The sequence below is a fragment of the Grampus griseus genome (genome assembly GCF_964374135.1).
Source record: "Grampus griseus genome assembly, chromosome: 6".
NCBI classification, from domain to species: Eukaryota; Metazoa; Chordata; class Mammalia; order Artiodactyla; family Delphinidae; genus Grampus; species Grampus griseus.
In genome coordinates, this window is record NC_139000.1 from 79,851,100 (window position 1) to 79,874,833 (window position 23,734).

General features: G+C 40.0%; 1 protein-coding gene and 1 pseudogene across 8 annotated transcripts in view; one reads left to right on the plus strand and one right to left on the minus strand.

Moving 5' to 3' along the window:
* Positions 1-23,734, plus strand: part of NFX1 (nuclear transcription factor, X-box binding 1) — an 80,155-nt gene that overhangs the window by 35,871 nt on the left and 20,550 nt on the right. For 6 of the 7 annotated variants that reach the window (XR_014296856.1, XR_014296857.1, XM_082656209.1 and 3 more), the window contains 6 exons: positions 3,240-3,339; positions 3,423-3,640; positions 9,015-9,112; positions 12,985-13,015; positions 18,315-18,397; positions 19,859-19,967. Coding sequence is in view for 5 of the 7 variants with exons in the window: in XM_082656209.1 (XP_082512335.1) it covers positions 3,240-3,339; positions 3,423-3,640; positions 9,015-9,112; positions 12,985-13,015; positions 18,315-18,397; positions 19,859-19,967 (639 nt within the window). In the remaining 2 variants the exon portion in view is untranslated. The remainder of the gene's footprint in view (positions 1-3,239; positions 3,340-3,422; positions 3,641-9,014; positions 9,113-12,984; positions 13,016-18,314; positions 18,398-19,858; positions 19,968-23,734) is intronic. The other variant, XM_082656210.1, reaches the window with a different exon arrangement.
* On the minus strand, positions 20,804-22,316 carry LOC309823714 (heterogeneous nuclear ribonucleoprotein A1-like; annotated as a pseudogene). The gene is made up of 2 exons: positions 22,259-22,316; positions 20,804-21,795 (listed from the first exon to the last, which is right to left on the minus strand). The product of its transcript is annotated as a heterogeneous nuclear ribonucleoprotein A1-like (transcript).

Genomic DNA, 23,734 nt, shown 5'->3' on the forward strand with positions numbered 1-23,734 from the left:
ATTCATTCTCTATCCTTACCATTGTTTTTCTTTTTCTTTTCACATCTTTTAATTTACATTCTCTAGATATATCTCATATATCCTTATATGCTGCCTCAAATCCATTTTGAGATAAGGCAGGAGTTAAGTATATATTGGCAGTTTGGTTTTAGCAGTGTAGATTGTAGTGTGGGAGAGTCCCTTTGATTTGGACCATTTTTAGCTTTTGATACATATTGGGCTGAATCACACTTTTTTGTCAGATTTGTATGGATCCCAGTCTCTTCCTTTTTGTTTTTGTGTACGTAGCTGATTTTTCAAACCCAGTTGAAGACTTTTTGTTTGTCTATATTAAATATCTAGCAAAGCATTTTGGCCATCCGTGCAGTTTATTTATCTTCTTGAATTGTAATTCTCCTAAAATCGCTTTCAGCCTTATCTGGAGATTTAATAAGCATTCCTTCTGGGTCTTCATTCACATGTTGGTAAAAATGCTGAACAGGTTCAGGCTGGCAACAGAGACCTTTCTGCAGACTGTCTTTGGTTCCTTAATACTCTTTAACCAGCAGTGACTCCACCCAACTCTTCTGTCATCAGCTCATATTTCTGTCTCTTGTGCCTAAGCATAGTAGAGTTTTTAGTGTTGTACTCAGATTATTTCCTGATTGATCAGGGGCTCTACTTTTGTTTTTATTGTCACAATTTTCTTTTCTTTTCTTTCTTTCTTTTTTTTTTTTGAGATCTACATGCTTAATTTTTTTGTATTGAAGTATAGTTGATTTACAATGTTGCGTTAATTTCTGCCGTATAGCAGAGTAACTCAGTTTTACATATATATACATTCTTTTTTATATTTTCCATTATGGTTTATCCCATATAGTTCCCTGTGCTATATAGTAGGACCTGTTGTCCATCCATTCTATATGTAACAGTTTACATCTACTAACCCTAAACTGCCAGTCCATCCCCCCCCTACCCCCCTTGCTTGGCAACCACAAGTCTGTTCTCTATGTCTGTGAGTCTGTTTCTGTTTTATAGATAAGTTCATTTGTGTCATATTTTATTTATTTTAATTTAATTTAATTTTATTTTTGGCGACATTGGGTCTTCATTGCTACATGCGGGCTTTCTCCAGTTGCGGCGAGCGGGGGCTACTCTTCGTTGCGGTGCTCGGACTCTAGGCGTGCGGGCTTCAGTAGTTGTGGCTCGCAGGCTCCAGAGCGCAGGCTCAGTAGTTGTGGCACACAGGCTTGGTTGCTCCGTGGCGTATGGGATCTTCCCGGACAAGGGCTTGAACCCGTTTCTCCTGCATTGGCAGGTGGATTCTTAACCACTGCACCACCAGGGAAGCCCTGTGTCACATTTCAGATTCTACATATAAGTGGTATCATATGGTATTTGTCTTTCTGTTTCTGATTTTACTTAGTATGATAATCTCTAGGTGCATCCACGTTGCTGCAAATGACATTATTTTGTTCTTTTTTATGGCTGAGTAGTATTCCATTGTATATATGTGCCACATCTTTATCCATTCATCTGTGGATGGACATTTAGGTTGTTTCCATGTCTTGGCTATTGTGAATAGTGCTACTGTGAACATAGGGGTGCATGTATCTTTTTGACTTATAGTTTTGTCCAGATATATGCCCAGGAATGGGATTGCTGGATCATATGGTAATTCTATTTTTAGGTTTCTGAGGAACCTCCATACTGTTTTCCATAGTGGCTGTACCAATTTACATTCCCACCAACAGTATAAGAGAGTTCCCTTTTCTCCCCACCCTCTCCAGCATTTGTTACTTGCAGACTTTTTGCCTCGAGGTATTCTTTAGTTTGCTTTTTGATTTCCTCATTGACCCATTGGTTTTTTAGTAGCATGTTGTTTAGTCTTCATGTAATCGTTTTTTTCTCATTTCTTTTCCCTTGGTTGATTTCTAGTTTCATGCCATTGTGGTCAGAGAAGATGCTTGAAATAGTTTCTATACTCTTAAATTTGTTGAGGTTTGTTTTGTGCCTTAGTATGTGGTCAATCCTAGAGAATGTTCCATGTGTACTTGAAAAGAATTTATTGTCATAGTTTTCTGACCCTTGATTCTTTGGTTCACAGCTGTCCTATGTCTCTGAAAAAAAGCCTCTGCTTTATTTGAGCAGAAACTTAGCAAAGAAAAGCCTGCTTGCAGAAGCTCTCAGTTGCTAGTGTTTGTTTACCAGTTTGTTGATTCCACCAATATTAATTGTATTTCCTGCACCTGTATTAATTCTTCTAATAAGTCTTTATTGATAATGAGTTTTAGAACAGGGGATGGAACTGCACATGTATTTACTGGAAGAGTAAATGTATATTTTAAAAATCAAGAGTCTTGGTTAATGTCTTTATTGACAAAAAGTTTTCATTATAAACTGAAAATGTAAAGTGGCCCTTATCAGAAAAATTATCTAAGTTGATGAAAATTAGTCCTTACCAGACTTTGTTACATATTAGTCAGAAACTTTTTTTTTTTTTAGTTTGCTTTAGAAACTAACTCCTTAAATATAACACATGCTTATTGCTGATCTCAAGAAATAAAGTAACCCATTATTTCTTCAACCCATAAAAAAATCTATAGATATTAGACTGGGTTCTCTATGCAGTAAATAAAAGTCTCAAGTTATTTGAAACACTTTTTACTCATTGTCAGTACTCAAACATGATTACTTCAAATTTAACAGTAGTAGAATACAAATTAATAAGGATTTTATATTGTGCCTATTTTTAAATTTCTTTTTAGCATCAGTGACTTTTTCCAGGCATTTTATGTGAACCCCAAGATATGAAGTATTAAATATCTGCTGCTTGGTTGAAGTGAGGATGGAATCCAGTTATCAACTCCTCCATAACTACCACCAGTTTAGCTTCCATCTCTTGCAACATCTCCGCAGTACCCCAGAAAGCCTCACAATCCATGGTTTTCAACCATGGCATTATGGACCAGAGAGTAGTCTTTTACTTTAAAGGATTGCTTCACTTTAATGCTCATGTTGAGGTGTGCTGCAGGGGCACCATGAGATATGGACAGAGTCTACCAAGGCCTTTTTAATTCTTTTTCTGTGGTGAAGCTCTTAAGTGGGGCTTAGAGCTGCTGTATAAGCCACATTTATTTCTGCATCAGGTCTAATCAACACTAGTGAATAGCATTTTGTGTTTTCTTATAGATTGTTTAGAATATTTTAAACACCTGTACAGATTACTAATCTTTTGTTTCTGAAATTCTGTTCTCAAGTATGCTACTGTGGCAGCACCTCCCGAGACGTGTTATGTGGAACAGACGTAGGAAAGTCTGATGGATTTGGGGACTTCGGCTGTTTAAAGATATGTGGCAAGTAAGGTTTGATGTTTTCCTCAGTTAGAATAAAGCTGTATTTTATGCAACAATTATGTAATAGTCTGTTGTTTTTCTTAACAGGGACTTGAAATGTGGGAACCACATGTGTTCACAGGTGTGCCACCCTCAGCCCTGCCAGCCATGCCCACGGCTCCCCCAGCTGGTGCGCTGTTGCCCTTGTGGGCAAACCCCTCTCAGCCAATTGCTAGAACTTGGAAGTAGCAGTCGGAAAACATGCATGGATCCTGTCCCTTCATGTGGAAAAGTGTGTGGCAAGCCTCTGCCTTGTGGTTCCTTAGGTAATTAGTAGGCATAAAGTTGTCTTTAAAAATATGAATGTAAATTTTTGGCAGCAATGGCTACTTAAACAAAATAGTACATAATTCTAGTTACAATATCAGAGGTTTTTCTAAATATTATGATCAAATTTGTGTGGGTACTTTTTCTTTCCTCCTCAGATTATACTTCTGAAAACTCACATTTGCCCGAACAATCTCTCTTTCTAATCCAGGTATTTTATTGCCGACTCAGGACAGTTGTGGTTAGATACTATTTTGTGGGGGAGTGGGCACTGGGGTGTTTATGATTTCTCTTAGCAGCCTACACTAGTATGAATGCCAGGTATCGTTTTACTAATTTAGGGTTCAACAGGTGTTTAGAAGCATTTTCATATAATAGAAACATCTTAAAATAACGGAGTGAGGTGTTTAAGAACTGAAATTTAAGTACACTTAAACTTCATTCATTTGAACCACTCAAGAAATGTCTTTCTCTACAGCTAGGTTTCCCATAGAGCTGAGGATAACACCTCCTGAGCATCATTTTGGAGGGACATTTTTCTAAAATTTACATTCCCTTCTTTCTTTAAACAGAGGATACTGAAGACAATTTCTTTCCCCTTATTTGACCCAGAGTCATCATTTCCCTGAACCTCAGTTATTGTATTATGCTGAATACACTGATTTCCTTTGGGCTTGCTGGGGTTTCTCAGGCGATTTCCCCATAGCAGTGTACAGTTTGAAGTGTTTTATTTATTTGTTAAAGCTTTTGGTTGGTTTTTTTCTTATGAATGCTTTCAGTATGCCTATGTGCCTACCTTTAGTGACTCTCCCTTTCTTCTGACTTGGGGCTTCTGATTACTTGGATATAGAAACCAGAAAACATTTGTTGGGATTAGCTATAGAGTAATAGTCTGAGCTTCTGACAGAGACTTTTTGAGGCAGTCCTTGGGATATGGATATGTACAGTTTTTGCAGTGACTTGGCAGCTTCTCTCCTGAGTGAGTGTTCAAAGGCTGTGTGTTTAGAAAAATGAAATTGGGCAAGTGAGTCTGAATAAGAGATGTGTTCCTATAACTAACTGTGATAAAGATAGAATCTTTAGGTTTGGTTTTGCATTTTTCCAAAAAGAGAGATTTCACATTTCTTCCAAGCACCAGTAGGAGCACCCTACCTAATTCCTTTTCTCAATCTGACTTTAAAATTATGTATAGAGAAGAAATGCCCTCTTCTCATATTTTAATACATTTCAACCTCATCAGGAAAATCAGTTGTCTGTTGCTTCTCTGTGTCTACTGTGAAAATGTATCTTCAGATAAGCCCTGTGAAATAGAGATCAGATGACTTCCAAATCAAGAAGGATGATAAAGGTCTTCCCTTTTCAGAAAGCACATGGGTCAGTTTTGTAAGAATTTCATATATAATGACCAGAAATCCTACCCAGAGGCTAAGATAGCTTGTTGGCATTGACAGAAAGAGGAAATGTGAAATAGTTAATACAAAGGGACTTGAGCAAGAGAAGGACAGTAACTGTCAGTATGAACAGACCTGGGGGTGGGACAAGACCAGCTCAAGGGACTGAAGAGTAACTGCTATACCTCAGCAGAGTTTTAATCATGGAACACTTTTAAGGAACTAAGGTGAGTTGGATTGAGAATCTCAAAGAAAAGCCCATGGCTAGTGGTAACAGTGGCTCTCATGTTTATTCAGACCTGGCTTATCTATAGAAAGCTTGTTAGGTCTTAGTATCTCACCCAGTAGGAAATTTCCATCCTAGACACATAGCTTTAGTACAAAAGACTAGGTGGAGTTCTGCTTTCAGGATGGTAGCATGAGGAGCAAAACAAGCAAAGCTGGGGAAAACTATAAAAAGCAACCATTTAAAGTCTCTGGAAATTGTCCTATGGGCATACATCAAATGAAGAAAATCTACTAAAACTCAGTAAGAACAGCAAGAGTGTGTGTCATTTGAATCACAACCTACTTTCTCCTTCCCCACCCCTTCCCAGCTCAGCTCAACAAAAGCTCCACTCAGGATGGGTGTGCCCAAGAAATTGGGGCTTCATGTACCCTCAGCTCCCAGTCAAGGGTTACTTGCTAGGAGGAGTGGACCACCAGCTTTCCTCCCCCCCACCCCCAACCCCACCAACTCCAAGTTGAAAAGGCTAAATTTCTGGTAATCACAGCTGACAGGTTGGGGATTCCCTTCCTCCGCACAGCCCACCCATAGATTGGAGGCTCTACTCTAGTCGCAACAGGCAGGAGTACTGGGGCCTCAGTCACCCTCACCCCAGCTCACTTGTAGGAGAAAGGTTTCACAGTGAGAGAAGCAAGCTAAGAAAACTAGAGGCTGCTATCTCACGCAGCACCCATAGTAGTGACTGAGTGACAGGGTGGGGGGAGAAGCAGTCCATAAGGAAAGAGTTCCAAAATATTCCCCAAAGGAACTGACTTTAATTTGAAAGAGAGTGTGGGGAAGTTCAGGCCTAAGGGCCCTTTAGAAAACAATAGCTCCTCTTAATTAAGAGCAACAAGCTAAACTATAGACCAACTGGTTCACCAGAGAGACCCAGGGAAGGCGATAACTAAGAGTAACCATGCTGGGGTCAGAACAAACCTCACAGATTTGCCTCAAAGACTACCTCTGCCCAAATTTTATTGGATCAGACTGCTGAGCAGTTTATGCCCCAGGACATTGTTGAAAATAATAGAGCAATCAGCTAGCAATTAGTGGAGCCTCAGGACTGAGTGTAATACCAAATGAGGCAGACAGCTTAACGGAGAGATCGGGGAAAGAGACAGTCAAAGAGAACCCTGCTAAAACCATTGTCCTCCCAGGGTGACTGTGCACATGCCCAAGGCTGTGCCATCTAAAGAACACCACCAATGGCTTCATACTATAATAGAAATAGACTTCACTAAAATAGCTTAGCCAAGTCACAAAACAAACAAGTAGACAACAACAAAAAAAACAAGCTGTGGAAAGAGGAAGCAGTATCCAGAGTTGCTGCAAACAATATATTACCAAAAACATTCAGTTTCCAACAAAAAACTACAAAGTATGCAAACAGAAAAAAAACAAAAAACCCCACAGGTAACAGTAACTTTCTGTTTCAGTTTTCTGTGAGAGTGACCAATGTCAAATTTAACAGAGACTTCAAGGTAGCTGTTACAAATATATTCAAAGAACTAAAGGAAACCATGCCTGAAGAGGTAAAGGAAGGAAAGTATAAAGGCAATGTTTCATCAAATAGAGAATATCAGTAAAGAGATAGAAATTATAAAAAAAGAACCAAATGGAAAATCTGGAGTTTTCCAGTAGTTAAAATTTTTAATTCATTAAAGGGACTCAACAGTAAGTTTGAGCTGGCAGAAGAAAGGATCAATAAATATGAAGATAGATCTATAGAGATTATATAATTCAAAGAACATAGAGAAAATGAAGTGAATAAAAATGAACAGCACCTCAAGAGAAATGTGGGACACCTTTAAGCACACAAACGTGTAATGGGAACACCAGGAGAGGAGAAAGGAGCAGACAAATATTCAAAGAAATAATGGTGGGAAACTTCAGATTTATTGAAAGACGTTAATCTACACATCCAAGAAACTCAACAGACTCCAGTAGGATAAATTCAAAGAGATCCACACCTAGGCACATAGTAAAAATGCTGAAAGCCAAAGACAAGGAGAAAATCTTGAAAGCAGCAAGAGAAAAATGACACATTACATACTAGGGAACCACTATAAGATTCACAGCTGACTTCTTATCAGAAACAGTGGAGAACACCTTATCACAACAGGAAGGCAGTGGGATGACCTATTCAAAGTGCTGAAAGAAAAAAATTACCAACCAAGAATCTTATATCCAGGAAAAGTCTTTCAAAAATGAGAAAAACAGAGTTCTCTGCTAGCAGATGTACTTTACAGTAAATAGTAAAGGGAGGTCTTCAGGCTGATACCAAGTAACCCAGATGTAAATTTAAATCCACAAGAAAAAGCAAAGAGTAAAGGTAATTACATAATTATAAAAGAAAGTATAAGTGCATATTTCTTCTTCTTGCAACTGATTTAAAAAGTGATTGTATAAAATAGGCATATAATTGTATTGTTAGGCCTACAGTATATAGAAATGTATCTGACAATAACAGCACAAAGGAGGTGGGTGGGATCAAAGTTATACTGGAGTAAGGAAATGATACCAGATGGTAACTTAGATCTGTAGGAACAAATGAAGAAAACCAGTAATGGTAAATAAGATAAATATAACAAGTTATAAATACATACTTGCTCTCCTTTCTTTTCTCAACTTCTTTAATAGGCATATCATATAAAGCAATATTTTTAACATTGTTGAATTTATAACACATATAAATGTAATATGTATAACAATAAAAGCACAAAAGAGGAGAAGAGAAAATAGAGCTATATGGGTGTAAGGCTTCTGTATCTCACTGGAATTAGGTTGGTACAAATCTGAAGTAGATTCTGATAAGATGCATATGATAAGCCCTAGAGCAGCCATTAAGAAGATAACTCAAAACATAATGGAACATGCCATTACCGGGAAAAAATGTTACACTGGAAAATATTCACTTAATGCAAAAGAAAGCAGCAAAGGAGAATTAAGTTAACAAAAAAGACATGAGACGTAGAGAAAACTAAAAGTAAAATGGCAGACATAAATCCAACTATATCAATACTAACATTACCGTCAGTGAATTAAACAAAAACCAGAGATTGTCAAAATGAATTTTTAAAAAAGATCCAACTATATGCCATGTTTGGGAAGCAGACTTTAGAGTCAAAGGTACAGTTAGGCTGAAAGTAAAAGGATGGAAAAAATACATCATGTAAACAGCAGCCATTGAGAAAGACTATGGATGATCCCTGATGGGGTCCTTGAAACAGGACTTGTCCTAAAATCTAGTTTAGCAGAAGGACTAGCAGGCCACCTATCACCAGATGTTCATAGAACTTAGTGAGATCATGGATGATGGTTTCTGATTACTTACGATCCCCAGGTGATTTTCGGAGTCAAGAGTACTTCAGTAAGTCACCCATGGCTACAGTTTTAAGGATATCCGAGTCTAACCTGGAGACTTGAGGTCTAAATAAAGAGTCAGAAGATCTGTTCTTTGACTTAGGCAGAGCATCTTGTGCTCCAGAGCATCTTGCTGTGACTAATGCTGGGGCCTGTCCTTGCTGGAAAAGGCTCAGCCTGCCAGATGAAGGGAAGATAGGGGAAGAGGCATTGATAGCATCCTTCTTCCCTCAACTCTGGTGATGGAGTTGCAGGGAACAGAGATGGAAGACCGTTGTGGCTAGTTAATTTGGGAGTCTGAAAATGAGTAGTTGCAATTTTCATTCCCAGTTCTTTTCATTTTTATTAAAGATTTCATTCATACTTGTGAAAAGCTCTGCCATGAAGGAGACTGTGGACCATGCTCTCGCACATCAGTTATTTCCTGCAGATGCTCTTTCAGAACAAAGGTAAATCCTACAGAATGCTAGAGTTGTTGCCACCAGTGCCTTTTATTTGTTTGTTCGTTTGTTTGTTTATGGCTGCATTGGGTCTTCTTTGCTGTGCGCGGGCTTTCTCTAGTTGCGGCGAGCAGGGGCTACTCTTTGCTGTGGTGCACGGGCTTCTCGTTGCAGTGGCTTCTCTTGTTGCAGAGCATGGGCTCTAGGCACATGGGCTTCAGTAGTTGTGGCGAGCAGGCTCTAGAGCTCAGGCTCAGTAGTTGTGGCGCATGGGCTTAGTTGCTCCACGGCATGCGGGATCTTCCCTGACCAGGGCTCGAACCCGTGTCCGCTGCATGGGCAGGTGGATTCTTAACCACTGTGCCACTGGGGAAGCACCCAATACCTTTTAAATTGGTGATTGTGGGAGGGAAGGAATCAAAATAACCTCAGGCTTATTCCTGTTAATACTGTGTATGATTGATTCAATCCAGCCAATGTATACCGACATCTACTGTGGACCAGTTGTAGGATAGGTATGAAGGGGTATGGCACGCAAGGGTCAGAGACCAGTAATAGGCTTAGGGCACATATACAAGTAGCTTGACCAAATACAAGTGTGATAATGCTAGATGCCAGAAGAAAAGAACAATAGCACCGTTGCAAGCAGTTAGCTTACTAAGTTAGAGGGAACACAGTCCACAAGATCGCCCTCACTTCTGACACCCACTGCAGGAGTTCAGACAATTGCTGAATTAGAACAGTCCACATGACCACCCTCACCTCTGATACCAACTACAATCCAGTGGCCCCCAAGGCTACCCTCAAGGTTTGATTATTCTCTAGAAGAACTCACAGAACTCATTGAAAACTGTTATACTCTTGATTACAATTTACTACAGAGAAAGGATACAGATTAAAATCAACCAAAGGAAGAAGCATGTAGGGCAGAATGCAAGAAAGTACCAAATACGAAGCTTCCAGTTGTCCTCTCCCCATGGAGTTGGAACAGCGTTACTTTCTCAGCGCTAGTGTGTGATTGTATGCGTGGGGTATTGCCAACCAAGGAACCTCACCCACCAGAGAGTGGGTGGTCAGTTTTTATTGGGGCTCCATCATGTAGGCATGGTTGACTGCCCATGTAGCTGATCTCAGCCTCCAGTCCCTCCAGAAGTCTACTACCATTGTGTGACCCAAAGCCCATGCCCTAAATCACATCATTGGTCTTTCGGTGTGGCCAGCCTGCACCCTAAGTCATGTTAGACTGTCTGGTGACCCAAGGCTCCAGGGAAACAATGACACTCCCATTAGGCATGATATTCCAAGATTATCTCCCAGAAGCCAATGGCAAAGGCCAGACCTCTCTTCAGATAGTGTTAATTTTTCACTATACAACTGTTTTGTCAATCTCTGCTTTCTGCCTGGGACAAACTTCATTGGACTATGTATTATAAAAAGTCGTCTTACCATTTTGGAATTAGTGCCCATTTCTGTGTCTGTAACCAGAAGAGGCAAGAAGCTTTCCTCTGAAGTCTTTAGGTAATCCAACTTGGGGAACATACTGAATGTTGATCTGTCCTGCTCTCTGACGTACTTCTGGTCATTTCAGTGCATATCGGCACCTGTCCCAGCAGAGCACAGGCCTCGGTAGAGACAGAATTCTGAGTAGTTGATTCTATTTGTTAAATACAGCCCAAGGTCTGGGTAGCAGCTGACTTGCAAATGATTCTGAGGATATTGTCCATAAATTGGGAGCTAGTTTAATAGGTAAGCTTCAGAATTAAAGAAAAACTTGTCAAAGTAGTGCAGTTTACATGTGACAAAAGTTGTGTGAGATTGTGTGGGTCTTTTTTCTGAATGAAGTCACAATACATAGGACAGTAAAGGAATTTTGATTGTCAGGTACAGGACCATTTTATGCTTTGTAAATACCAGCTTGAAGACTGTGAGATACTCTGATTTAGTAATCATAAATTTAGTAATGCCGAGAGGTGCTCTTTGTAACCAAGAATTACAAACAGGGTTGGGATACACAGCTGTCAGTTTGCTTGTTTCTCCCCAACAATCCCTTTCTCTGTCTCTGTGCTTTTTTGCTTCTCATTCACTCTCTGTCCTCACTCCCCCTAATAGTGGATCCCATGGCAGTGAGTGTATTATTGAAAAGCTATGTGTAAATTGAATTTTTTTTGCAAATAAAAGTCTTATTCTAAAATTGCTGGAGGAGCTCACTATCAATATGAATTCTGTTAAACAGTTTGACAAAATGAAAGATCTCTTTGAAACACTGATAATCACCTCATTGTTCAGCCAGATTTTTCCTGAAATATCTTTTGTACTGGAATGGGCTTTTCCAGGGAAGTGAGTTTTCTAGATAAATAAAAACTTATTTCTTAAAACTTCAAAAGTTCTTCTCTTTTAATCACTTTGGTAGGAGTCTTTGAGAAATGTTTGCTCTATCTTACTACCTATTAACAAAGAACCCTGTATTTAAGTTTTTATTGGTAATTCATATTTAGTATAGGGATTTATGGGAGTTCTGTCTTTCCCTGCAGGTGTACATACCACTCCAGCATGTCATTTCTTTTTCTTTTTCTTTTTTTTTTCCTCAACTCCAAACAGCCTCACGTTGTGGGGTGGCTGGCGCCTGTCAGGGAGAGTCCCTTCCAGTTCCCTGGAATGAATGCGCTCTGGCAGCTAGCTGCTGGGCACTCAGGGAAGGGGCTGCCTCTGGCCAGGGTCGACCCGGCACGAGCACAGACCCCTAGGCTGGCTTCACCAAAATTGTCACTGAACACAAGTTAATGCGCCTGACGCACAGTGAGGCCAAACAAATAAAACTTCGGGGTTTGGAGCAGAGAAAGGTTTATCGTAGGGCCAAGCAAAGAGAATGGTGGCTTGTGCTCAAAACCCCCAAACTCCCAGCATTTCCTGTGTACAATCCGGTGTTTGTATTAACTGGAGCACTCAAGCAATTTCATGAGTCACTTTTGCTTTGTATATTTAGAGAGCATATGGGGAATTTTTTCATGTCATAGAATCGAGCCAACTCATTGATTTACCGAAAACATTTTTCTAGCCAAGAAGCTTCAATTTCTTAGACATCTTCACGTCTGTTATCAACCCCAGCAGCTGCCCCCCTTTTTCAGGATCATTTTCACTGAGAAGAAATGTTTTTATCATTTTGCTTATTTCTGAGTACATAGCAACCTGTCCATGACATCAAAGCCAAATTCGGATGTAGGTGCTGGGCAACCAGCCAGACTCACTCTCTCCCAAGTGACTGACTCGCCCTTCACACAGCAGCCTCCCCACACATGTTATTCAGGAACATTTTTCAGCAAAATTACATGTGATAGACCTTTGAGGCCATTCACACATGATTGAAACCAGGGTAGCAAAACTTTGAATGGCAAAGGACTTCTGTATTCCACTCTGCTACAGTTCAGCTGCATCGCCAGGGATACTTTTGAGCATGTAGAGCTGTTTGTCCCTGCATCAGATGGTGCTGATTGTTACATATTTTCAGTTCTTGTATCTGCTTTTTATGGCTTTTTCTGTCTGTACCCTTGCCAGACAGTTATTTCTCTTTGCTTTGCATACCTTTAGTAGTCAGTCCTTCTTTCCGTTCAGATTTTATAATACGTAATCTGCTGTGAGTTTGGAGGTCAGACCACAAAGAATGTTATATTTGTATGAAAAGTCATTAGACCTGGGGCCCTGTTGTGAGTAAAGCTTACAGGGACTGGGCAAACGTAGCTCCAGATAGGTGAAGTTGGTGAATAAGTGACTGCCAGAGAAGTACTGGGTATTTGGGGTATGCATGTTACATTTAGCATTATACTGCAATTATGTTGTTTCATTTATTCCTAGAGTAGTTACTATTCCCTTTTCTTTCTCCATAGGAGCTTCCGTGTACCAATCTCAAAAGCGAAGGTATGACTGGGAAGGGGCATGAGGTAACTTTCTGGGGTGAAGGTAATTTTTTACATCTTGACAGGGGGATGGGTTATGTGTTTGTCAGAATTCAGTGAAGGTACTTTGTGCATTTAACTGTATGTAACTTTTACCTCAAAAGAAAGAAAAAAAAGAACCATAAATTGAATTCTAGTTAGTGAAATGCTGTAAAATACCGGGGAAGTGTATTCATGTATGCAGCTTACTTTGAAAAGCATCCAAAGTTAAGATAAACTGATAGTTGGATGGAAGAATAGAGAGTTATGAGAAAAAGCAACTACTGGTAGAGGCTAGGTAGTGGGCATATATAGATGTTCACTGTAAACTCGTTTCAACTTTTTTATATGTTTGAACTTTTTCATAATAAAATGTTGATATGGGAAGGGAAGGTAAATAATATCTAATGAAGCAAACTTTGTAAAAACTGACTCTGATGCTTGATCCCCTTATGGCTTGATAGGACTGTTGGATACCTAGAACAGGGGGACTCAGCCAGCAGCCTTCTTAACCTTTAGGCCTAGAATATTGTTTCTTCCTTTGTCCTTGATCCTGATACTCCACTTTATTATGGTTCTGTCCTTGTTTTACCAACCGTCACGTAGTCTTTGTTTAAGCCACCTTAAAACTGTTTTGGAAAAGTGATGGAAGATAAACTTATACAAAATAAAAGCTCTTAATTCTGGTCAGAAAGAAAGCTGTATTGGTTAAGGTGCTTTTGGCTGCAGGTATCAAAAAACCCAAGGAAAAATGACTTTAGCTCTCAGGAGGTTTACTGTCTCTTATAACAGGAAGTCTGGAGGCAGAACAAGTCCAAGGTTTTAATTACAAACCCAGTGATTCTAGGACTCCAGTGCAGCTTCCTGTGATTTTCTTGGTTTTCCCCTCATGGGTATAAGTTAGCTACAGCACTTTCACGCATTGAGTCATCTCCCAGCAACATCTAAAGAAAAGAAGGAGAGATTATTCTCTTCCTTCTTGAGAGCAAGGAAGACAGTCCTGAAAGACCCTCAGTATGCTTTTTATCACATGTTCCTGCCCAATCCCTTCACTAACAAGGGGAATGGAATTACCATGACAGGCTACACTATTCAGCATTCACTCCTGTAATGGGGGAACACGTGGGTGCCCAATTTCTGAACAAAACTAAGGATCTGTTAGCCTGAGGAAGGTGGAGAATGGCTGAATATCTGCCTCAACTATCTGAATATTTGACATAACCAGAAATATCTTCCTCAAAACGACAGTCAAAATTTTGGTAATTAAAAAATATAATTTGAAAAACTTACTATATTAATACATAATTTTTAATAATTAAAAAATTAATAAAATAGTAAAAAGTAGAAATACACCCTCACCCCATTTTCCCCTCCTAGTTCCATTCCCCTGATAAAACCACATCGTTAGTTTGTTGGGTGTGGGTCCAGATCTTTTTCTGTATTCATACAGGTGTATACATGTGCTATTATGGTTCTTACTAAACATACTGGAACTTGTTTTTTTCCCCTAAGTAATATATCAAAGACATTTTTCCATGTCAGTGTGTATAGCTCTCCCTCTTGAGAACATTCTTTATGTGGATATGCCATAGTATAGTTCACCATTGCTCTTTTGTTGGTCATTTAGGTTGTCTCCAATTTTTCCCCATTACAGATAATGCTGTAACCATCTTGTTACTTTTTTAGCTTATGATGAAAATTTTCAATCATATGTGAAAGTACAGAGACTAGTATAGTGAATCCCTATGTACCTATCACCAGTCATCAACAGTTATCAGCATTTTGCCCATCTTCTTTCTTCATCCATACCTCTCTTTCCTATTTTTAATTTTCACTGAAGTACTTTAAAAACAAATCCCAAACGTTATTTCACCGGTAAACACTTCAGCGCCTTCAGCACCTTTATTGAGATAATATTCACAGAACATACAATGAAACATTTTTTTGTTTTGTTTTGTTTTTTCTTTTTTTAATAAATTTATTTATTTTTTGGCTGCGTTGTGTCTTTGTTGCTGTGCACGGGCTTTCTCTAGTTGCGGCGAGCGGGGGCTACTCTTTGTTGTGGTGCGTGGGCTTCTCATTGTGGTGGCCTCTTTGTTGCAGAGCACAGGCTCTAGGCACACACGCTGCAGTAGTTGTGGCATGCGGGCTCAGTAGTTGTGGCTTGCGGGCTCTAGAGCACAGGCTCAGCAGTTGTGGCACACAGGCTTCGTTGCTCCGCGGCATGTGGGGTCCTCCCAGACCAGGGCTCGAACCTGTGTCACCTGCATTGGCAGGCAGCTTCCCAACCACTGCACCACCAGGGAAGTCCCCAGTGAAACATTTTAAAGTGTACAATTCAGTGGCATTTAGTACCTTCACAGTGTTTTAAAACCATCACCTCTATCAATTCTAAAATGGGTTCATCATCCCAAAAGGAAACCCTTTGTTTACTGAGTTTTCATTCCCCATTCACCCCTCCCCACCAACCCTGGCAACCACTACTCTGCTTCCTGTCTCTGTGGATTTAATTATTCTGAGTATTTCATATAAATGAAATCATATAATATGTAACCTTTTGTCTCTGGCTTCTTTCATTTAGCATGTTGTTAAGGTTCATCCACCTTGTAGCACGCATCAGTACTTCATTCCTCTTTATGACTGAATAATATTCTGTTGTATATATATACCACAGTTTGTTTATCCATTCATCTGTTGATGGACATTTGGTTTCCTTCTTTTGACTATTGCAACTAGTGCAGCTATGAACATTTGTACACAAGCTTTTATCTGAGAACCTGTTGTAAATTCTTTTGGTTATGTACCTAGAAATGGAATTGCTGGATTATATGTTGGTTATAGGTAGAATTTTTTTAAAAGAACTGCTATATTGTTTTCTACAGTAGCAACACTATTTTACAGTCCCACCAGTAATGTATGAGGGTTTCATTTTCTCCACATCCTCTCCAACACTTGTTATTTTCTGTTTTTTATTACTACTATTATTATTATTACTGTTATTGCCATCCTCAGTGGGTATGAAATGATAAATCATTGTGGTTTTGATTTGCATTCCCTAATAACTAATGATGTTGGGCATTTTTTCATGTACTTGGCCATTTGTATATCTTCTTTGGAAAAGTCTATTCCTTTACCATTTTTAAATTGGGTTGTCTTTTTGTTATTGAGTTGAAAGAGTTCTTTATATATTTTGGATCCTAGACACTTATGAGATAACTGATCTGCAAATATTTTCTCCCATTATGTTGTTGTCTTTTCTTGATGATGTCCTCTGATGCACAAAAGCTTTAAATTTTGATCAAATTTATTTTTCTTTTGTTGCTTGTGCTTTTGGTGTCCTAGCTACTTTTGAAAGTGTATCTGTAGGAAGCATTACTTAAAATGGAATTGCCACGTAAATTTTTGATAGATACATATGTACTCCAAAAGTTTATTCTCCCATCCACTAAGTGTGTGTGCCTTTTTCTCCACACCTTCACCTGTTCCATACATTAATCAGTCTTCCTATTTCCTTTTCTTCTTACAATTTTTTGTTTTTTGTTTTTTTTTTTTTTGGCTGTGTTGGGTCTTTGTTGCTATGCCCGGGCCTTCTGTAGTTGAGGTGAGCGGGGGCTACTCTTTGTTGCAGTGCGTGGGCTTCTCGTTGCAGTGGCTTCTCATTGCGGAGCACAGGCTCTAGGCACGTGGGCTTCAGTAGTTGTGGCACACAGGCTCAGTAGTTGTGGTGCACAGGCTTAATCACTCCACAGCATGCGGGATCTTCCCGGACCAGGGCTCGAACCCATGTCCCCTACATTGGCAGGCAGGTCCTTAACCCCTGAGGCACCAGGGAAGCCCCCTCTTCTTCCAGTTTTATTGAGATATAATTGACATATAGCACTGTATAAGCTTAAAGTGTACAGCATAATAATTTTTTGCTTTTAACATCTTTATTGGGGTATAATTGCTTTACCATGGTTTGTTAGTTTCTGCTTTATAACAAAGTGAATCAGCTATACATATACATATATCCCCATATCTCCTCTTTCTTGTGCCTCCCTCCCATCCTCCCTATCCCACCCCTCTAGGTGGTCACAAAGCACCGAGCTGATCTCCCTGTGCTATGCAACTGCTTCCCACTAGCTATCTATTTTACATTTGGTAGTGTATATATGTCCATGCCACTCTCTCACTTTGTCCCAACTTACCCTTCCCCCTCCCCATGTCCTCAAGTCCTTTCTCTGTCTGCGTCTTTATTCCTGTCCCAGCATAATAATTTGACTTACATACATCATGAAATGATTATTGCAATAAGTTTAGTGAACATTCATCAATTCATATAGATGGAAAATGAAAGAAATAGAAAAAAAATTTTTGTCTGTGATGAGAGCTCTTACTTCACTCTCTTAACAACTTTCGTATATAACACACAGCAGTGTTAATTATATTTATCATGTGGTACATTACATCCCTAATACTTATTTATCTGATAACTGGAAGTTTGTGCCCTTTGACTGCCTTCATCCAATTCCCCCTCTACCCACCCCTCCACCTCTGATAACCACAAATATGATCTCTTTTTTATGAGTTTGTTTGTTTTTGAAGTATAATTGACCTACAACACTCTGTTAGTTCCTATTACACAGCATAGTGTTTTTTCTATACATTTCAAAATGATCACCGCAATAAGTCTAGTTACATTATGTCGCCATACAAAGATATTATTCAGTTATTAACTATATTCCCCACACTGTGCATTTCATACCCATGAATCATTGGTTTTGCAACTGGAAGTTTGTACCTCTCACCTATTTCTTTTTTCCACCCACCCCCCTCTCCTCTGGCAACCACCTGTTTGTTCTCTGTATCTATACTGTTTCTGTTTTGTTATGTTTGTTCATTTGTTTTGTTTCTTAGATTCCACATATAAGTGAAATCATACAGTATTTGTCTTTCTCTGTCTTATTTCGCTTAGCATAATATCCTCTAGGACCATCCATGTTGTCACAAATGGCAAGATTTCTTTTCTTTTTTTTAATGGCTGAGTAATATTCCATTGTATATATTCCACATCTTCTTTATCCATTCATCTATCAGTGGGCACTTGGGTAGTCTTCCTATTTTCTTTTCTATTTTTTTGACTGTCTGGCAAGTGAAAAGTGATATTTAAATAGTATGCATTTTCACCATAACTAATTTATTTACATTATTACATTTGTATTTCTTCAGCCTGTAGTCACACAAATATTTGTTGAATGAATGTTCATGTCCTCTGACTTCTTTTTCTTCTTAATTGTTCATAGCAGATGCTACATTTATGTGTGACAAGAGGTGTAACAAGAAACGGTTATGTGGACGGCATAAATGTAACGAGATATGCTGTGTGGTAAGTGGACCTATCGTTAGGCAGTATCAGATTGCATTCATCTAGGGGCTGGGCTTCTGGAAGCCTCAGCCATCTAGAATGCAGCCCAGATTTGGAAATCACTGGGAGAGGCCCCTGAGCAGCAGTCAGAATGCTGCCCAGAGAGACAGACTGGTCCTTTTTAGGCCTCAGCCAGGTCAAGAAGTCAGCTGATGGCAACATGGAGGAAAGGAAAGAAGAAAGACAGAAGGCCTCAGGCCCCAGAGCTCAAGACCACTGGATGAGCATGTAGTCATCTGCAGGAGACTGTATGCTGTCCCAGCACACAGACTGGCTTGGCCTTAGCAACTCAGGCTTCAAGTTTCATATATTCCATGGGTCAGATCAGTAGGCAGAATGAGTATGGCTTTTTTTTTTTTTTTTTTCCAGAAGAGGGGCCTCCATTCTTGGGTATTCTTTCTTTTTTTTTTTTGGCTGTGTCAGGTTTTAGTTGTGGCACATGGGTTCTTTGTTGAGGCATGCGGGATCTTTTTAGTTGCGGCGCACGGGCTTCTCTCTAGTCGTGGCATGCAGGTTTTCTCTCTCTAGTTGTGGCTCACAGGTTCCAGAGCTTGTGGGTTCTGTAGTTTGCAGCACACGGGCTCTCTAGTTGAGGTGCACGAGCTCAGTAGTTGTGGCACACGGGCTTAGTTGCCCCGCGGCATGTGGGATCTTATTTCCCCGACCAGGGATCGAACCTGCGTCCCCTGCATTGGAAGGAGGATTCTTTACCACTGGACCACCAGGGAAGTCCCGAGTGTGGCATTTTTTAAAAAACAGTTTTCAGTTATCTGAAATATTCACTTCTGTGGAACTAAATAAAGGAAGCACTACCTGGCAGTGGGTATTGTGTTATCATATGTGTGTGTGTGTGTGTGTGTGTGTGTGTGTAAACAAGGTAACACAGTACCAATAATAAAGTAGTACATATATACACACACATATATAATACACAATTGTTTTTTTAGCATTTATTTTGACAGTGTGAAGAGTGATGAAATTGTTCTGTGTATCAAGACTTACTTATAAACCAGTGTTTGAAAGTTTAAAGACTTCCTCTTATTACCGAATATTTCAAACATATATAAAAGCAGAGAGACAAGTATGAGTCCCATATGCCCAACATCTATCTTCAGTAGTGATCAGGTCATGACTAATCTTGTTTCATTCCCCACCTACTCCCCCTCCTTTGATTATTTTGAAGCTAATTCCAGATATCATGCGATCTATAATTGTGGAGAACTTCTTTATTAATCTTGTTTATGGAAAATATAAAATGGAGATAATTTTGTAAACATATATAAATCTCTCAGGAATTCCCTGGCAGTCCAGTGGTTAGGACTCTGCGCTTCCATTGCCAGAGGCACAGGATCGATGCCTGGTCGGGGAACTAAGATCCTGCATGCAATCAATCAATCAATCAATCAGTATCTCTCCTCCTAGGATAAGGAGCACAAGTGTCCTTTGATTTGTGGGAGGAAACTCCGCTGTGGCCTTCATAGATGTGAAGAACCTTGTCATCGTGGGAACTGCCAAACATGCTGGCAAGCTAGTGAGTGTCTTCACTGTATACTTTATTATATAGAGTTTTCTAGAAAGTCAGGAATGATATGTTCTGAGTGATTGATTTTCTTAGGTTGGTATGGATTACTGAATTAATAAGCCTTAGTATTTCAGATATATTGAGACTTTTTTTTAAAAGAGGGTATTAAATCATTTATTGATTACACATGATAATGGATGATTCCCATCTATAACTTTATCTGGTACCATAATTCAGTTTAGATATATTGCATAGGATGTGCCAACAATCATATTAATAACCAGAAAACTCTAACTTTGCTTGGGTGACCCTTTTAACAGTGAACTCCAGGTCACAACACAGTAACTGTCAGTTCAGCTGAAGACAATGGCTTCTCCACCCAAGCGGGTTGTAAATAAATTTCGAATGGGCCCTGGCATCACCCTGAAGGAATTCTAACTTCACATTGTTGGGGTGAAGTTTACCAAAATGGCTTCAGAGTAGACTAACTTTACACAGCACATTTTTTAAAAAGACACATTTATTCAGCTTCATGAGTGGACTATTACATTTAGCAATCAACAGCATGGGTGCAAAAAAAAAATCTACATTAAAACCCTTTGTTGGAATGCTTTACACTTTCTACAGAACAGAAACTAAAATAACCTGTTATACAATTTGTCACAAATATAGTCCTCGAGTTTTTTTGCCCATACACATGAGTATTGTCAAAAACATGTCTTCTTTGTAGCAGCTAGGCCCTGCCAGCGCTGTGCTTGGCCGAGTTCACAAATCTCTTGTAACCTGTAGCTTCCCTGTCACTTCCCTGGCTTCCTCTCCTGCTAAGCTTTGTTTCCTGGCAGTAATTACAACCTCCTGCCACTGCCATAGCTCCTGCTGCTGCTGGAACCACCATAGCCACCTTGGTTTCGTGGTTTGGCAAAGTATTGGCCTCCACCACCATAGGGGCCAGAACTTCTGCCTCCAAAGTTTCCTCCTTTCATGGGTCCAAAATTTGAAGATTGATTGTTGTAATTGCCAAAATCATTGTAGCTTCCGCCACCTACAAAATGGCTTCTGTCATTACCAAATCCATTACTGCCATCCCCACTGCCACCATATCCCCCACCACCACGGCTGCCACCAAAGGCATCTCGACCACTGACGTTCCCTCCACGACCAGAGTTGTCATTCCCACCAAAACCCCCTCCATGACCACCACCAAAGTTTCCAGAACCACTTCGACCTCTTTGGCTGGATGAAGTGCTAGCCTTCTCTTGCTTAGATAGGGCTTTCCTTACTTCACAGTTGTGGCCATTCACTGTGTGGTATTTCTGAATGACAATCTTGTCTGCGGCGTCATGGTCATCAAAGGTTACAAAAGCAAAGCCTCTGTTTTTGCCACTGCCTCAGTCAGTCATGATTTCAATCACTTCGGTTCTCCCACACTGTTCAAAATAATCTCTTAGGTGATGTTCTTCAGTGTCTTCTTTAATGCCACCAACAAAAAATTTTTTCACGGTTAAGTGGGCGCCAGGTCTTTGAGAATCTTCTCTTGAGACGGCCCTCTTTGGTTCCCCAACTCTTCCATCCACCTCGTGTGGCCTCGCATCCATGGCCGCATCCACCTCCTCTGCAATGGCATACGTGACAAACCCGAAGCCTCTGGAGCACCTGGTGTTTGGACCCCTGGTTACCACACAGTCTGTGAGCGCTGCCCGCTGCTCAGGTGGCTCCTCAGACTCGCATCAATTGTTTCGAAGCTCAGACGTCTGATGAGGAGCTTCTGCAGCTGTTCGGGCCCTTTGGGAGACTGACTTAGACACGACGGCAGTAGAGGGGAGAGACTTTAATGATGCTTACTCGGCGGTGTCCATGGGCAGAAAAGCTATTGAGACTTTTAAAGAAGTTATTCCTCTGTTGTCCCTGAATGTATGAAACTTGGGATGTAAGCAATGATCCTAAGATGGGGTCTGCTTGTGTTACAGTATTAAAAACTCACATTCATTAATACACTACCAATCCCATCAGAAAACTCTGGGGAAAAGTATTAGGAAGTTGTCAAGCTCATAGTGATAAATGCGTATTTTCCAAAATTCTGTTTTCACTTGAAAGCTTGAATGTTATTGTTGGCAGCAAAGTCAGTTTTCTTAAAGTGATGGTCTCACTGTTAATTTTTCATAAACGTCTGCCAAAATACCCAAGTCTGAATAATCATAGTTTGTCGGCCACTTTTTCAAGTAAAACGGTGTGTTATGAAAAAAGAAATTAATTCAGCAATTCAGCTCACGACTCAGAAAAGTACAGTTCTTTAGAATGACCAGAGGTCAGATAGCCGTCTATATCTGAGGGTTCCATATCCATGGATTCCACATCCATAGTTTCGACCAGCTGTGGGTTGAAAATGTTCAAGGGGAAAAATTCTAGAAAGTTCCAAAAACAAAACTTGAATTTGTTTTGTGCTGGCAACTATTTATATAGCATTTACATTGCATTGGGTATTATTAGTAACCTAGAGATGATGTAGGAGGTGTGCATAGGTTGTATGCAAATACTACAGCATATTATATAAGGGACTTGAGCATTCTTGGATTTTGGTACTCATGGGGGCCCTGGAACCAATCCCTCCCCGCCAGGATACTGAGGGACAACTGTATTTTTGTGTGCAACAAAAGTGCTTGAAGCAGATACCCTATTTTGTTCCACAGAATATTAGAAAGACATGTATTTACGGGTCAAGATTTTTTCTTACTTCATCAAGGACTTTCTTAAGTGAAATTGTCATTTTTTATCTACTCTAAGTATGTGGCAGTGAAAAATACAATGGTTACAGTTTGGCACTACTGCCTTATTTGCGCTAATGCCCTGGCAGTATTACCAGCTGTTGCTTTTTCACCATCAGTGCAAATGTCAACATAGTGAAAAAAGCAAATAGTATCTAAGTATTATTATGAAAATAATTTTGACCTTGTGGACTCCCTGAAAGGATCAGGGAGTCCTAGGGGTCAACTGAGCACTCTTTGAGAACTGCTACATTAAAAGATTAGCCTATATCAGGGTTTCCCAACATACCTTCTGTGGAATACTAGGCCTACCATATTTCAAAAAGGAGTTAAGTGCTTTGTTATAAATCACACACATGGAGTTCCGTAGAAACAAGTAATGTAGCCTCTTACTCTTTCCCTAGCTGTTTCACATATATTAGCCCACCCCCACAATAAACTTTTGAGTGGACAGGTCAAAGTTTGGTATCCCCATTTGACCAAAAGGAAGCAATCTCAAGAGTCGTTAAGTTACCTGCCCACAGTCACCGCACAAGTGAGAAGTAGGTCCAGGACTAGAGGCCTAAGTCTCCTGCTGTATTTACAGGGCTCTTTCCACCACATTGTGTAGCCTCTGAAGAGTTTTCTGGAGAGTGCTGACTGGAGAAGAGCAGTGGGTAGAGGAGTCCTGGAGGGCCTGGGCTTTCTGACTCTTGGTCCCTAGTTGAGAACCATGGCCAAAGACCTGGCCTCTACTAAGGACCAGGATTGAAGAACTAGCTCCCCTTTGGGTCTGAGGGTTAGTAGAGCTCTTGACAAAGTGGGCCGCTTGTTGGAGGCCCCATGTGAGTTCTCATTTTGATTGGGCTTGTGAACTGTGCCTGGTGAACTCAGATGTAGCTCTCGGCTTCATCTCAACTTCATATTTTTATCATGCTAGGTGTCAGTTATACTTACAAGAATTTTTTTTTTAATGGCTTCAGTGGCTCTCTGAAGTTTATATTCAAAAGCATATTTTTCTGTGTTTGTTAACTA